The 17829-nt window shown below is 43.0% G+C and overlaps 1 protein-coding gene across 3 annotated transcripts in view; it reads right to left on the reverse strand.

Moving 5' to 3' along the window:
• pdgfd (platelet derived growth factor d) overlaps positions 1-17829 on the reverse strand; it is a 228497-nt gene that overhangs the window by 95772 nt on the left and 114896 nt on the right. For all 3 annotated transcript variants that reach the window (XM_070892156.1, XM_070892157.1, XM_070892155.1), the window contains exon 3: positions 9037-9223. In XM_070892156.1, the coding sequence (XP_070748257.1) occupies positions 9037-9223 (187 nt within the window). The remainder of the gene's footprint in view (positions 1-9036; positions 9224-17829) is intronic.

Consider the following 17829-nt stretch of genomic DNA (forward strand, 5'->3'; position numbering starts at 1 on the left):
TACAGTGATACGACCTACTACAGGAATGTTCTCTCCCAAGTAGCCTAGCAGCTCTATCTTGGCTTTGTCCAATGGGAAATCCCGCAATTTGTCGAGGTATAGCGACCTCGGTACTACACTCACAGATGCACCAGTGTCGATTTCCATGGGTATCTTGAATCCTGCAACATCTATGTGGATTATGATACTTTTTGAATCGCCGTACATTAACCTCGTGCTCCTGATGATGTTTAACTCTAACATCTCCTCGTCTTGTTGTTGTTAAATGGTGTAATGGTGAGCACTCTGGACTTTGAATCCAGCGATCCGAGTTCAAATCTGGGGTTTGATGAGGGCAGGGAAAATGGAGTACGAGAAGAAGCTTGCAAGGAACATTAAGACGGATTGCAAAAGTTTCTATAGATATGTAAAGAGGAAAAAGGTTAGTAAAGACAAACGTAGGTCCCCTGCAGTCAGAATCAGGGGAAGTCATAATGGGGAACAAAGAAATGGCAGACCAATTGAACAAGTACTTTGGTTCGGTATTCACTAAGGAGGACACAAACAACCTTCCGGATATAAAACGGGTCAGAGGGTCTAGTAAGGAGGAGGAACTGAGGGAAATCCTTATTAGTCGTGAAATTGTGTTGGGGAAATTGATGGGATTGAAGGCCGATAAATCCCCAGGGCCTGATGGACTGCATCCCAGAGTACTTAAGGAGGTGGCCTTGGAAATAGCGGATGCATTGACAGTCATTTTCCAACATTCCATTGACTCTGGATCAGTTCCTATCGAGTGGAGGGTAGCCAATGTAACCCCACTTTTTAAAAAAGGAGGGAGAGAGAAAACAGGGAATTATAGACCGGCCAGCCTGACCTCAGTAGTGGGTAAAATGATGGAATCAATTATTAAGGATGTCATAGCAGCACATTTGGAAAGAGATGACATGATAGGTCCAAGTCAGCATGGATTTGTGAAAGGGAAATCATGCTTGACAAATCTTCTGGAATTTTTTGAGGGTGTTTCCAGTAGAGTGGACAAGGGACAACCAGTTGATGTGGTATATTTGGACTTTCAGAAGGCTTTCGACAAAGTCCCACACAAGAGATTAATGTGCAAAGTTAAAGCACATGGGATTGGGGGGTACTGTGCTGACATGGATTGAGAACTGGTTGTCAGACAGGAAGCATAGAGTAGGAGTAAATGGGTACTTTTCAGAATGGCAGGCAGTGACTAGTGGGGTACCGCAAGGTTCTGTGCTGGGGCCCCAGCTGTTTACACTGTATATTAATGATTTAGACGAGGGGATTAAATGTAGTATCTCCAAATTTGCGGATGACACTAAGTTGGGTGGCAGTGTGAGCTGCGAGGAGGATGCTATGAGGCTGCAGAGTGACTTGGATAGGTTAGGTGAGTGGGCAAATGCATGGCAGATGAAGTATAATGTGGATAAATGTGAGGTTATCCACTTTGGTGGTAAAAACAGAGAGACAGACTATTATCTGAACGTTGACAGATTAGGAAAAGGGGAGGTGCAAAGAGACCTGGGTGTCATGGTACATCAGTCATTGAAGGTTGGCATGCAGGTACAGCAGGCGGTTAAGAAAGCAAATGGCATGTTGGCCTTCATAGCGAGGGGATTTGAGTACAGGGGCAGGGAGGTGTTGCTACAGTTGTACAGGGCCTTGGTGAGGCCACACCTGGAGTATTGTGTACAGTTTTGGTCTCCTAACTTGAGGAAGGACATTCTTGCTATTGAGGGAGTGCAGCGAAGGTTCACCAGACTGATTCCCGGGATGGCGGGACTGACATATCAAGAAAGACTGGATCAACTGGGCTTGTATTCACTGGAGTTCAGAAGAATGAGAGGGGACCTCATAGAAACGTTTAAAATTCTGATGGATTCAGACAGGTTAGATGCAGGAAGAATGTTCCCAATGTTGGGGAAGTCCAGAACCAGGGGTCACAGTCTAAGGATAAGGGGTAAGCCATTTAGGATTGAGATGAGGAGAAACTTCTTCACCCAGAGAGTGGTGAACCTGTGGAATTCTCTACCACAGAAAGTTGTTGAGGCCAATTCACTAAATATATTCAAAAAGGAGTTAGATGTAATCCTTACTACTAGGGGGATCAAGGAGTATGGCGAGAAAGCAGGAATGGGGTACTGAAGTTGCATGTTCAGCCATGAACTCATTGAATGGCGGTGCAGGCTCGAAGGGCCGAATGGCCTACTCCTGCACCTATTTTCTATGTTTCTATGTTTCTATGTTTCAATGTTCTTCCATGCTATGTAGTCTCTGGGGATTTCTACTCATAGCTTTGAAAACTGATTTACCCTTCAGTCGACATGCCTTCACAAGATGCCCAGTTTTCCTGCAGACAAAACACTCTGCCTTCACATATGGACAACTTGGAGCACCGATAGCAGGACGTCAATGCTCTGTTCCCATTTCCAGTTTCTGAGACTTTGGGACCCCACCGCCTTTTACTTTGAACCTGCAGGTGATTCACCTCGGTTGTCCGATGACTGAAATTCATATGACAATCTTGCGAATATTGGTCGGCCATGCTCATCGACCTAGTTGTCTGACAAGCTAAATCAAAAGTCAAGGTAGGCGACGTCAATAACTTTCTTCCGATCGCATCATTTTTCATCCCACAAACAAAGTGGTCTCGCAATGCTCGGTTCTGAAAGTCTCCAAAATTAGTGAATAGATAGCTTTTTTAATGTTACAATGTGCTCACTGATATATTCTTTAGCCTTCTGATTTCGTATTCCGAAATGATAACTTTCAGCAATTTCTAACGGAACGGGGCTGTAATGTTGTTCTAACTTAGTTAGAATCTGTTTCAGCATTACATCCTTTGGCTTGTCAGGCACAAGCAAATTTATCAGCGTTTCATACAACTCGGGCCCAGCCTCAGTTAAGAACATAGCTTGTTTTTGTTCCAACACCGCCCGGTTATTGTCTTCATTACCGGGAATTTCGATGATATTATTTGCAGTGAAAAACATTTCTAGCCGATCCACATACGCTCTGAAACTTTCACGGTTGCGTTGAAATGCCCCCAAATGCCCTGTAACTTGCATAGGGGCAGCCATTTTAACTCTGGCAGTTCAACCAAGTGTGCTTGTAAGTTACCTCGGATTTGTAGCTGTTTCCAAAAAAAGAGAAGCTCTCAAAGTCTCTATCGGCTGGCTGAATCTTTCACCAACAAAAATTTCAGCTTTGTATTATCCAATTACATCCCATTCTAGTCGCCAAATGTAATATCTTCAAGAGAGCACACAACACACAATCTGTAAGATGGTCGCGGGTTGCAGAATCTTCTGACCTGCTGATCAGGTGACCTGCTCTTTATTAAACAGCACTAGCTGAAGTAACACAGGCGTCCATAGTGTGTAGCTACAGGTATTACATTGGTCACGATCACTGCATCTCTCAGATCTCCCGGCATGCTCTCCTCCCTCCAGATGAGAGAGATGAGGTCATGTATCTGCGCCAACAGCGCCTCTCCACCATACTTTGGCGCCTCAGCAGGGATTCCATCCGCTCCCGTAGCCTTATTGTTCTTGAGCTGTTTTATGGCTTTTCCTACCTCATGCAATGTTGGGGTTTCACTGACGTAGTGGCAGGTCGCATGCTGCGGGATGGAGTTAAGAACACTCGAGTCAAAGGCAGAGTCTCGATTGAGGAGATCTTCGAAGTGCTCCTTCCAATGGGCCCTGACAGCCTCAGTGTCCTTGATGAGTGTTTCCCCATTCTTGGCCAGCAGTGGGATGGGGCCTTGGGAGTTTGGACCTTTAGGTGGCCTTGACTGCGATGAAAAATTCTCGCATATCATGGCTGTCGGCCAGTTGTATCTCCTGTGCTTTCTCCATCCACTACCTGTTCTTTAGGTCCTGGGTTTTTTGTAGGACCTCAGCCTTGAGCCATCTGTAATGTTGCTTTGCTGCTCCCGAGTTGGGTTGTTGCTTGAGGCTCAGAAATGCTCTGCGCTTATGATCTATTAGTTCTTGGATCTCCTAATCATTCTCATCAAACCAGTCCTGGTGTTTTCTGCTTGAGTGACCAAGTGTCTCTTCACAGGCACTGGTTATGGAGGCCTGAAGGCAGAACAAGCACTGTGGGCATCTGCATCTCAGGGTCATCAAGGCACGCCAGGTTAGCTGTGAGACGCTGGCTGTATAGGGCTCTCTTAGCTGGGTCTTTAAGTGCCCCGGCATTGACTTTTTTGCGGCACTGCTTCTGCTGTCCCCTCTGCTTTGGGGCTATGTTAATGTCGATGATGGATTGGATTAGGCGATGGTCCGTCCAGCAGTCGTCAGATCTTGTCATGGCGCGGCTGATGCGCACAACCTTGCGCATATAAATACAAGTTGCTATATAAATACAAGTTGTTGTTGTTGTTGCGGGGGAACACCAAAACTAGTGTCCATAAATATAAGACAGTCACCAATAAATCCAATAGGGAATTCAAGAGAAACTTCTTTACCAAAGTGTGGTTATAATGTGGAATTGCTACAAGAAGGAATAATTGGGACGAATAGATGCATTTACGGGAAAGCTGGATAAACACATGAGGGAGAAAGGAATAGAAGATTATGTTGATAGGGTTAGAGGAAGAGGGTTGGGAGGAGGCTTGTGTCAAGCATAAACACTGGCACAGAGCAGTGCTGTACATTCTATGTAATCTCAGCCCAGTACTATTACATACCTCCTATCTACCTGACACTCAGAACATCTACTTGTGTATACTGGGCTTGAAAATTGGCTAACAGATAAAATTAACTACAAAAATATAATAATCAAGAAAAATTATTTACAATTTATACACAAATATCAACATAATCATGTAATTTGAATCTGAAAATATCATTAAAACTCCCAAAATACTTTTTAGTAAGTTTAAATGCACGTAACTCAGTAGCCCTGATAGTTATGTTACATGGCATAAAACAGCACATTCTTCAAACAATGTTGAGTAATGTGAAAAGGAGATCCGCTAGTGCTTTCATTGAAATGGTATGATGTGTTTTCCCACGTCGTTTCTCATATGATGAGCTCCAGTCCAAGCTGGACCATCTGGAGCTGATACCAAGATTTCCCACAGGATGAAGGGAAAAACCAGAGCGTACGGTCAATCTTATGACTTACTCAGTGTTGTAATGACATAAGCCTGAGAACAGATCATCTGCCTACTCTCTCAGCCATGGGAATGGTGAGTCATGTGGGATGGAATGTAAACAAGGGAAGATATATATCAGTTACAAGGTGGGGTAAGGAGGGATAGAATGCATTTTCCCTGACAAACTGATTTGTATTTAACCTGAGACTAAGGGTTATCCATAAGTCTGGTTATATATGTACAGGGTGAATTTTGAAAGGCTGCTGGCATAGAGCCTCACTTGATAGCAGCACAGGCGTGGAGATCAGTGTGCCTGATTCATCGCACTCCCAATTTCCTGATGGTTAATTATTATTGTCTGAAAAATAGGGCACACTGCAAAATGACCAATTCTCTGAACCTCACTCACATTGAATAAGGCTCCATTTCGGGAGCACAGTCGTACAACATTTATCTTGTGGTCTTTCTATATGTGACAACCGGCCTTTTCCCAGATCATTTGCATAAGGTATAATTGAAAATGTTTTCTCTTCTTGCAAATAGTATATTATGACCTTCTATGTGTTTTCCATATACAGTTATGAGTAATATTTGATTAAAGCGGTCATGAAAAGATTTACACCATCCACAATAATAACATGGCACTGATGTTGAGTTTCTTTATAGGTAGGACAGCTAACCAGGGGTGAGTGCTAATAAAGGATTAATTGTCATTTAGCATGTTCCAACAAAACCAGAAAAAATGCATATGCGTCAACATGAGGCCATTGCAGTGTGCCGAATCCAGGTTTGTCTCTACAATTTCAAATAAATTGACATAATGGGGCGTTCAACATATGTACAGATAAAAACTGTAATAATTCAGTTTACTTGCAGTGAAGAATTTCTATTATTTTAGCATTAGCATTTTCTTGCTATAACAAAACATTGACTGCTTATTCCAATTGTCAGGATCAGATGAGAAAACATAAACAAGCTGACAGCAGTTAATACTAATTGTAAATACTCTCTCTGTGTAAGTCACTGCTTTTGCTCAGCAAAGGCATGCAGCATGACAAACGTTTATCTTTCTAAATAATTATTTTGCAGAAAATAGATTGTATATTTTTCATGTTTTTTTTAATCAAATGCATTCTTTACTCAAAGGGTAACATTTTGTAATTTTCTAAAAGATCTACTGATATATCTGGAATGTGGTTTGTATGGCTATCATTTATGATGCTACTCTTCCCCAATGATTAGATAAGATACCCTATTATAAACCGCAATACTTCTTCTTTGGGGAAATAATCTTTCCCTGAAGTGTTTGACATCAGCAGTCACATAGGATGCTCATTTATGAGGTTGACTACTCACTTTACTTGTCTTCTCATCGACACAAAATGGAGAACATCAATGCCGACCTGTCTGGCATCACAGTCAGACACGTCCACATGGATGTCTGTAACATTCAATACATGGTTTCTGTGCCTTCTTCTCTTGCCAATATTCTCTCTCAATTTAGTCAGCAGGAAGGAGAAGCGTAAACAGATACATTCGCCTTTCTTCATACAAGATGGAAAACATTTCTCGTCTTTATTCCAGTTCAGCTTTCTTCGGTACTGCTAATATCTGATAAATGTAAATCTATTTTGCCAATTAATATCATGACTGAATAGAACATTTTCTATAATCTGGAAATAAAATTGAAAGACAATTGACAGATCTTTGTATCATAAGGAATTTATTCTTTAAACTGCTGAATGAATCATTGAAGACGCTGTTCAGTTTTGTAAGTTTACAGTTCATGCACTTTGACACTAATAAAACATCAGGCATAGTTTTGTTACCGTAAATGCTAAATACACAGGGAGTGAAATTGCTCCTTTTTATAGCCCTGTTAGTGGCTCCAGGCGGTACAAGGCAGTTTTCGCCCGGAGGAGGGGGGCACTACCGCCTTCCGGGAAATGGCCCAATGTCTTGGCAGCGTCGTGCCCCATGGTTAGCGCCCCAGGTCGCCGCATAATCGGTGATAACATCATCGCCATGCACGTGCCCCCTCGCTGACCCTTTAATGCCCCACGAGGAAAATTGCCCCGCAAGGCTAGCGTGGGCAGATGTCAACGGCAGCTTCGCAGGTTGCAAAGCTGGTGGACATCCACTCTCGGGGCGCTGTTTAAAGGGGAGGGTGCCATCGCCCCGGGCCGCCATCTTTGTCTGTCGGCCGACTTTCAGGTCGGCTCGATGATAGCAGCCCTAGCGTGGTCCGGGCTGCCATCGTGCAGCCCGGAATTCCGCCTTGGGTACTGGGCTGCTGGCCTGGTCTAACACTGCCCTGCTGGCCCAGAGGCAGCCATCAAAGGGCCTGCAGAGTGCGCAGCAGCCCTCCCCTTTAATCGAAGGGGAGGGGCACTGTAGAGCTGTGCGGAGAATCTGCGTAGCGCTTGACTCAGCGCTGCAGTATCATCCCAGGACCCTGCCCTACACAGCACCAGCGACAGCGCTCCGCTTCCTTTGAGGAACGGTGGGCAAAATTCAGTGTCGGGGGCGGGACGTCCGCGCCGGTAGCTAAAAGTCCCAGACTCGAAAGGTTACTAATCGGAGTGCGGGGCAATTTCGCCCCCACAATTTTATATAAAACAAAAAAAATCTATGCTTTATTTTTCTCCTAGTCTTTCTTATTTGCTAATTTCTTTATCTCTATCTTTTTCAGTCTTAAAGAACTTGCACATATAGCACATTCCATATCCTTATGTTCACTGCCATTTTTTGAGTTGCTTTTATATAATGTGGTAACCAATTTGCATATAGCATTGATTGGTGATGTTGCTTGAGGGATAAATGTGAGCCAGGACACCACTAGTGCCCTCTTTTGAATATTGCAATAGGATCCTTGTAGCCTTGGTTTAATGGTTCATTCAAAAAAGAGCAGCTCCAAATAATGCAATGCTCTCTCAATGCTGCACTTGTTAAAGTGAAGACTGATGGGGATATGATCCAAAGTAATATGGTTCAGAAATATAAAGGACCAGTCTGAGTTATTTGATTTCATACCGGATAGCAGAATAAAGGAACATGAGTATAAGCTGAAAAGGGTTTGGTTCAGGCATGATGTAAGAAAGCAACATTTCACTGAGAGCACAGTTGGTTTTGGGAATAGCTTACCAAAGAAGGTTGTGAGGCTTAAATGTCTTCAAGATCAAATTGGACAAGTATCTTGAAGAGAAACACATCATCAGTTACAACTGCTAGGACAGCAGGAAGGTAGACAATGGTCTTTTCCAGCATTGCAATTTTCTATATTTCTATATTCATCTCCCTCAGACAGAATACTTCCTCTCTTCTCAGACAGAACACTTCTACCTCACCCTCTCAGATTTCCAACCCTCCTCAAACAGAATCCTTTCACCATCGTTAGATAGAATACTTCTATTCCCCCTCTGACTGATTCTTTCCACCCTCCCAAACAATAGTTCCAGCCTCTGAAGACAGAATACCTCCATCCCCTCAAATAAAATTATTTTACCCTCTTAAATGGAACACTTCCACATTTTGTATTTCAGACAAAATACTTCCATCCCCCACCCCCAGACAAAATGCTTCTCTACAATTGATAGTAGATACTGTGATTTGAGCATATTGCCAGACAGCTTTTAGAATGAATTAGGGGAGAATGAATAAAGACTCTGTAGTATTGGAGAACAGCTGTTCAAACATGTCATTTTCTGTTTTTTCTCTGGAGGCTATGAGATATTTTTGGACATGATATTATCACACATGACATATTTTGCATCACACTGGAGTGTAATAACCTAACTGACCGTGTCTCCACAGTATCTATATAAACTGCATCATGCAACCAAAGTGCGAATTGAAAAGCCCACTGATGGAAATATGAATCATAATTGTGATTCCTCGTTACAAATTTACAAATAGATATTACTTACCACTTCTACTGGAGAGTAATAAATGCGAAATCCAGGCTTGGCCACAAAATATTCATCCGATTTAAAGGTTATCCTTAGCCTATTGCTTTTTGATATTAGTCTTGGGGGAACTTCTTTATTTCCACACCACCTTCCACGAATAATTCGGTTTGTGTCAGAGATGTCTTCCACCTCTACAAAGTCATACCTAAAAGGTAGAGAGTGCAAAGACTTATGGTTACTTCTCTAATTAATGGACTTTCTTTCAAAACAAAAGGTGTATTCTCCTGGGGATTTGGTGGGTAAATAAAGCATCTGATGCAGTAGTGAGTAATACAGCCCAAGAAGGTCCCAACTTTGATCTTTGGTCTGTATTCAGTTACCCGATCTTAGCTGGGATAGCAGTGCTACATTTGGCCTCAGCGGTCATGAAGAGGGAAAAAAAAAGCAGCTAGGGTTCCCTCTCCTGATCACTATCCAGTGACACCTGCTGGTAAATATGTGTGTCAATGTCGGGTGAGGATAGAGTTAGACTGGGCTGTAGTTTTTGAACCCCCCCCCCCCCCCAACCAACACACACACACAGTGTGAACATCCAGCTCACACAGAAGAATGGAAACCTGGATGAGGAAACAGAGTGCTGCATCAATACTCCGGCATAGGCTAGCATCTTCAGGAAAGGGGAAACAAAACTAACAAAGGAAAAAGGCAAGGAAATCTTCTGTCCCCCTACATCTCTGAAAATAATATTGTGCACTAACATTACCCTGCATATGTACATGAATGGCGACAAGTTAAAAATGTAAAGCATGTGCATTTGAAAAGCAAATCAGTTGCATTCTTAAATGGGACAGGCATGTTATTACGAGACTTCAAGCAATGACATTTCCTAGAATTATTGTGGGAGATGAAGCAATAATTCTTTTGCTTTTCTTAACCTAAATTTCACTTCAGTTGCATATATTTAAATGTTACTTTTTTGAATAGTGGAATCTCATTTCCTGACTCTCCATTTTTGAGTATGGTTAAAATTGTTGCTGTTGAAAACTGGTTCCTTCGGTTAAATGATTTTTTTTCAATATAGCCACCACTTACTACATTTATTGATTTTATTGAACATAAGGTGGAATCAGACATAGACTTAATGAAAGATTGACAGAAGCCATGCTTGAAGTAATATAACTCTCCATCTGGCTGGCTGCGGGTGGGAAACAGATGTTTCCAATGAAAATCAGGCTCTGCTGTTAAATTCGGCAGGGCCTGTGAGAAACCCGCTCTGTATGGTTTCCCGAATAGAATGGAGGAGGGTCACCAGACAGAACACTTGCAATTTGCAGTCTTCAAGCTTGTGTGGAAGATTACACTGCTGCTTTAGATGCAGCAAAAAAAGGTGCATAAGCACCTAGTGACATTTAGATGCAAATTTATTCATTCATAATATCAGTGTCCTTCAGAGCAGCCAGTGAGAATTAGTTATCCTTGAAATTAAACTACACTTCAAACAACTTTTTAAATTTTAATTTTCAGTGGAATTACATCAAAATGTTTAAGGAAAGGTACATTGAAAGGGATAGGGATCAATACATTGATGGGTAAAGTAAATCATATTTAAATGTGATCTAAAAGTCAAAGTTAATTTGGAATGAGTATGTACTTGGTTTTCCAATATCTGAAGGTGGGCAGGAATCCACAAATGGCTAATTTATATGGAGTCATTTTTTCTGTGTTGCTGTGCATGAAGACATTGTCATGGTGAGCTGACCACACAGGTCAAGAAGCCATCAGCAATGAAGAACAATGTGCTTGTAAAGTCAAATCTGTCACAGCATCATTGCTGTCTGACATCTGGTGAATAATGACAAGAAGCATGCATGCATGTTCTCAATAGAAAAACATAGACAGTTTGTTGAAAACAAGCAGAATAGATACCGAGCATGTATAATAAGGTTAGTGCCACTTTACATTGCACCAAAAATACAAAATTAGCCAGCAGAGACATAAATTAACAAAGCGGATGCACATTTTGACTGGACAGAAGCAGAACATCTCCTTATTGTCAGGTGTCAAGGATGTCCCTTTTAATTATTGTTAAAAATATTTTCTGGGAAATCAAAGAACTGAACGACTGATTCCACCATGTCTGACAAGGTCACACATAGCCATCAGTATAACATCAAAGAATTAGGTGAAGGGTAATTGAATATTTCTGTATTTTCTCCCCTATAGTCATACATTTAATTTTTTAAATATATGTGTGAGGATAAAATGCTACACTAAGGCCTTGTCGTATTCTGATATGGCAACATTGAGTGCATTTTGCTTTGCTAAAGTCATTTCCAGGCACACGATTCTTAAGATGCCAAAGTACCTGATTTTCTTCAGTTCTTTTCTTGTGTTGCTTTCTGGCAGGCATCGATAGCAGGAAGTTATATTTATTGGCAATTGTAGATAATTTAATGAACATGCTGCAAAGGGCAGCCAGGCTGATTCTCGTTCTTTTGTTAAACTGGAAAAATGAGGCCTATTGAAGTCAGCCAAATTTACATTTGAGAAGAGATAAAACATTGGTAATTATTTTTCAAACTTATCATTACACTTTCGATGATTTGGACTTCACCTTAGATAATGCTAAAAGTAAATTTTTGTGACTGTTTATAGTGCTAACTCTTAAACTAATAAAAAAAGAACAATATATGATTTTTCCAGTGTTCTTTAGATAGATAAGCTTTTGTATTATCGGTTTTAGGAAAAACGAAGGAAGATAAGAGCAGGAGTAGGCCATTCAGCCCCTCGAGCCTGTTACACCATTCAATTAGATCATAGCTAATCTGTATCTCAATGGTAGCATAGTGGTTATGTTACTGAACTACTAATCCAGAGGCCTGTACTAATGATCTGCTGGGGAATTTAAAATCAGGTAATTAAATAAATCTGAAATAAAAAGCTAATATCAGTAATGGTGACCATGAAATTACTGGATTGTCATTAAAAACCCATCTAGTTTACAGGAAATCTGTTGTCCTTACCTGGTCTGGCTCATATGTGACCGCAGACCAAAGGCAATGTGATTGACTCTTAACTTCATTCTGAAATGCCCCAGCGAGCCATGTTATATTTAAGAAAGTGGCTCACCACCTTCTTGAGGGCAATTAGGGATGGGCAATAAATATTGGCCTTGTCAGTGATGCCCACATCCCGTGAATGAAGAATTTTTTTTTACCCGCATCCACAGCCTTTGGGGGGAGGAAATTCTAAATTTCCACTATCCTTTTTGTGGAAAAAGTGCTCCCTGATTCCACTCCGAAATGGCCTGGCTCTAAATTTGACCTCTCTCCCTCCTCCCACGTATTCTGGATTCCCCCACTAGAGACAGTAGTCTCTCCATATCGACTCTATCAAATAGTTTTATCCTTTTAAAGACCTTGATTAGATCACCCCTCAACCTTCTAAACTCAATGGAATACAAACCAGTTAGTCTCAATATAGTGGTGGCATTTTGATTTTTTTTAATTTTCTGTAAAAATACTGACAGTACAGATGAAAGCATCAAAATTTGCATCTCATTACTGTAACATTAAAACAAGTGTTAGAAAATAGCAGTGGCTATGAGTCAGCATCATGAAATAATCTCCCCTTACTGAGTGCTTTTGGATTTGAAGGATCTACTTAACAAAAGCTGATGCAATAATATTTTTGCTGATAATTAGGATAATTTCACATTTACAATGGCTTAAAATTGCACTTCCTCAGCAATTTAGTCAATTATTCCCCTTTTAGGTAAAGTTAATTAGATTGACTATTGAAAGGCTGAGTAGAGCTATAGCTGTGGCATGCTGTGCACTTTTTAGTAACTTTCATTTTAAATATCCAATTGCTCAATGTATACTGAAAATATATTGATAAGTTCGCTGCATATAAATATAAGCAAAGAAAAAGACTTTGGTGGTCTGTTCAACTACAGATGGAATAATCTAAAAGTATGTTGCAGTCGATTTTGTTAAAACGTGCAGCGTATAAATAACTTATGCAGTGTTATTGTACAAACGTTTTACGCAAGAATACGCAATTCCTCTCTCTGCTATTTTAGTGGACGTAATAACTTATCAGGTTAACACATGCATTAAACTGATGGAGAGAAGAATTTGATGAGAGTATTAAGCATTCAAATAATTTAAATGAGAATTTCTACCCCACTGTTTTGAATTAGCCTCCATTCTTTACTGCACTGCTAATTAATAATTGAATCTCTGAAAGGTTACAGCCACTGTAAAATAGTTAAAATTTTCTTTAATTACCCTTTTCAAAAAGTAGAATTCACGAGGCGTGATTCTCACCTCTGTAGTTACAGACACATTCTTGGGACACAATGTGAACACATACTTGGAGAAGCTTTGAAAAACTGCCTTATGTACTTTTCAACATGTCAATGACCTGATAGTTACAACCACTAATATTAGGTATATTCAATGATGATTGGCATCTATGTTTTAAGCTGCTCAAGTTCTGATATTCCCTCCCTAAAATTCTCCATCTTCCCTTCTTCCTTTAGATCCTCTTAAAACCCATTTCTTGGATCAAGCTTTTGGTTATCTCTCCTAATATCTCCTTCTTTGCCTCAGAATCCATTTTCTTGATTATGACTCCGTGAAGAGTCTTGTGATGTTTTCTACATTAATGGTGCTATATAAATCATAGAGTCATACAGCACAGAAGGAGGCTATTCAGTCCATCAGGCCTGTGCTGCCTCATTGAAAGAGCTAATCAATTAGTTCCACTTCCTACTCTTTCCCCATAGTGTTGCAAATGTTTCATTTTCAAGTATATATTAATTTCCCTTTTGCAAGTTACTATTGAATCTGCTTCCACCACCTTTTCAGGCAGTGCATTCCTGATCATCATAACTCACTGCATTAAAAATATCTCCTCATATCCATCTGGTTCTTTTGCCAATTATCTAATAACTTTATCCTTTGGGTATTGACCAATGTTCCCTCTAAGCAGCCTGCGCAGCAAGTTCCCGCTCAGGCTGCTCACCAGCTTTTCCATTGTAAGTACTGCGCATGCGCAGAAATTTAAAAGGAACGCGCATTAAAACAAACAGGCTGCGCAGAACAAAGCGCAGCTGATAGAGAACATTGGTACCAACCCTCCTTTCAGTGGAAGTTGTTGCAGGTTCTTTGCAGGTTTACTTGCAATACTTGCATGTTGTTTTCTTCCAATTTAAGGCACCCTGTGTCAGCATTCCATGTCTGGTATAGCAGAGCCAAATGTAGAGCGAAGCTCTTTTGTGCCCCAAATCCATCTCACTCCCATCCTCCGAAGGTTTGTCCCCGTTGTACTAGTTATTGTGTTCCTAACACAGATGAGGCTGCACACAGGGAGGTTAAAGTAACAGTGACCGCAATCTTTAATAAAACACTCCAGAGTGAGGAACAGGCCTTAGGGGCCGGCTTATATACAGTGCTCCCAAGGGATGCTGGAATCCCTTGGGACTTCAGGGGATGCGCTCCCTGGTGGCGGAACATGGGAGTGCATGCTTTACAGATACACAACATCGCTCCCCGCCCAAAGTCAAAGAGAAAACTATTTACAAGGTGAGGCGGTCGGGAGCCTTTCTTTCCCTGGTGGACTGCCTCGGTACAAATGTCTGTTCTGGTGTGTTGGCTGTGCCCTCGCTGGGCTGGCGTGTTGTTGGCCCTGCAGGGCTGCTAGGTGAGCCTGGCCTTGCTGGGCTATTGGGCATGATGGGCTCAATTTCCTGGTCCGGCGTGGTGTCATTGATCCTTTGGGTGTATGTTGTGGGCTCGAAAAAGGTGATGTCTGCTGTGAGTTGTTCAGGGCAGTCTGTGAACCGCAGCCTCGTTTGGTCCAGGTGCTTTCTGCAAATGTGTCCATTGTCTAGTTTGACTACAAACACCCTATTCCTTTCTTTAGCTATCACCGTGCCTGCAATCCACTTGGGACCATGTCCATAGTTTAGCACAGGGTCATTCAGATCAATTTCCCGTGACACAGTGGCGCGACCATCGTTTACATTTTGTTGTTGCCACCTGCTCTCTACCTGATCATTCAGGTTGGGGTGAACCAGTGAGAGTCTGGTTTTAAGTGTCCTTTTCATGAGTAGCTCAGCCAGTGACAACCCTGTGAGCGAGTGGGGTCTCGAGCGGTAGCTGAACAGTACTCGGGACAGGCGGGTTTGGAGTGAGCCTTCTGTGACTCGTTTAAGGCTCTGTTTGATGGTTTGTACTGCCCGCTCTACCTGCCCATTGGAGGCTGGTTTAAACGGGGCCAAGGTGACATGTTTGATCCCATTGTGGGTCATGAATTCTTTAAATTCGACACTGGTGAAACATGGCCCGTTGTCACTGACCAGTATGTCAGGCAGGCCGTGGGTGGCAAACATTGCCCTCAGGCTTTCAATGGTGGCGGTGGCAGTGCTTCCCGACATTATTTCACATTCAATCCATTTTGAAAAAGCATCCACCACCACCAGGACAGTTGACTGAGAAACGGGCCCGCATAGTCGACATGGATCGTCGACCATGGTCTCGAGGGCCAAGACCACAAACTTAGTGGTGCCTCTCTGGGCACGTTGCTCAACTGAGTACATATGCTGCATTGCCGTACACAGGACTCTAAGTCAGAGTCGATACCGGGGCCACCACACGTGGGATCTGGCTATCGCTTTCATCATTACTATACCCGGGTGTGTGCTGTGGAGATCCGAGATGAACGTCTCCCTGCCCTTTTTGGGTAGCACTACGCGGTTACCCCACAACAGGCAGTCTGCCTGAATGGACAGCTCGTCCTTTCGCCGCTGGAACGGCTTGATTGGCTCTTGCATTTCAACGGGGATGCTGGCCCAGCTCCCATGCAGTACACAGTTTTTTATTGTGGACAGCAGAGGATCTTGGCTGGTCCAAGTCCTAATCTGGCAGGCAGTGACAGGTGATTTATCATTTTCAAACGCTTCCATGACCATCAACAAGTCTGCGGGCTGCGCCACCATCAACAAGTTTGCAGGCTGCGCCATTTCCACCTCTGTGGTGGGCAATGGTAGCTGACGGAGAGCATCCGCACAGTTCTCGGTGCCTGGCCTGTGGCGGATGGTATAGTTAAACGCTGATGGCGCGAGTGCCCACCTTTGTATGCGGGCTGAGACATTAGTATTTATCCCCTTGTTTGCAGTGAAGAGGGATGTGAGAGGCTTGTGATCGGTTTCCAGCTCAAATTTGAAGCCAAACAGGCACTGATGCATTTTCTTTACCCCGAACACACACGCTAATGCCTCTTTCTCAATCATACTGTAGGCCCTCTCGGCCTTAGACAAGCTCCTGCGATAGGTTGCAAATTCCCCGCAACATTAGCTTGTTGGAATACACACCCGACTCTGTACGACGACGCATCACATGCTAGCACAAGTCTTTTACACGGGTTAAACAATACAAGCAGCTTGTTGGAGCATAAAATGTTTCTGGCTTTCTCAAAAGCAATTACTTGTTTTTTTTCCCCATACCCAATTCTCACCTTTGCACAATAACACATGTAGGGGCTCTAAAAGGCTGCTTAACCCCGGTAGGAAGTTACCAAAATAGTTGAGGAGTCTCAGGAACGACCGCAGCTTCGTGACATTCTGTGACCTGTTCCTGATAGCCTCTGTCTTGGCGTCTGTGGGCCAAATTCCATCCGCCGCGATGTTTCTCCCCAAAAACTCCACTTCTGTTGCCATGAAGACGCATTTCGTCCTCTTCAGCCACAGCCCTATGCAATCCAGTCGCTGGAGGACCTCCTCCAGGTTTTGTAGGTGCTCGGCAGTGTCCTGACCCGTGACCAATATGTCGTCCTGAAAGACCACCGTGTGTGGTACCGACTTGAGTAGGCTCTCCATGTTTCTCTGGAAGATCGCTGCAGCCAACCGAATTCCAAACGGGCATCTGTTGTAGATGAACAATCCCTTGTGCGTGTTGATGCAGGTGAGGCCCTTCGAAGACTCTTCCAGCTCCTGCGTCATGTAGACTGAAGTCAGGTCGAGCTTGGTGAATGTCTTGCCTCCTGCCAGTGTCGCAAATAGGTCATCTGCCTTAGGTAGCGGGTATTGGTCCTGTAGCGAGAAACGATTAATAGTTACTTTATAATCGCCGCAAATCCTGACCGTGTCATCACTTTTGAGTACCTGAACAATCGGGCTGGCCCACTTGCTAAATTCCACTGGGGAGATGATGCCCTCGCATTGCAGCCTGTCCAGCTCCATTTCCACTCTCTCCCTCATCATGTGAGGTACCGCTCGCGCCTTGTGGTGAATGGGTCGTGCCTCTGGGACCAGGTGGATCCGCACCTTCGCCCTGGAAAAGTTTCCAATGCCTGGCTCAAAACAGGAAGGAAATTTGTTCAGAACCTGGGTACATCGACATGTGATAGCGCTCGGATGTCATCTCAGTTCCAAAGGATTTTGCCCAGCCAGCTCCTTCCAAGCAATGTGGGGCCATTGCCCGGGACAATCCAGAGTGTCAGTTCATGCACCGTGCCCTCGTAGGTGACCTTGACCATGGCGTTGTCCAGGGCAGTGATAAGCTCTTTGGTGTACGTTCTCAGTTTCGTGTGGATGGGGCTCAGGGCTGGTCTGAATGCCTTGTTGCACCACAGTCTCTCAAACATCTTTTTACTCATGATGGATTGGCTAGCGCCAGTGTCCAGTTCCATGGCTACGGGTAAGCCATTCAATTTTACGTTTAGCATTATAGGTGGACATTTCGTCGAAAATGTGTGTACCCCGTGTACTTCAGCATCTGCCTCCTCTCTCTGAGGCTTGAAATT

Source organism: Pristiophorus japonicus, chromosome 10 (assembly GCF_044704955.1).
Source record: "Pristiophorus japonicus isolate sPriJap1 chromosome 10, sPriJap1.hap1, whole genome shotgun sequence".
Taxonomy (NCBI): Eukaryota; Metazoa; Chordata; class Chondrichthyes; family Pristiophoridae; genus Pristiophorus; species Pristiophorus japonicus.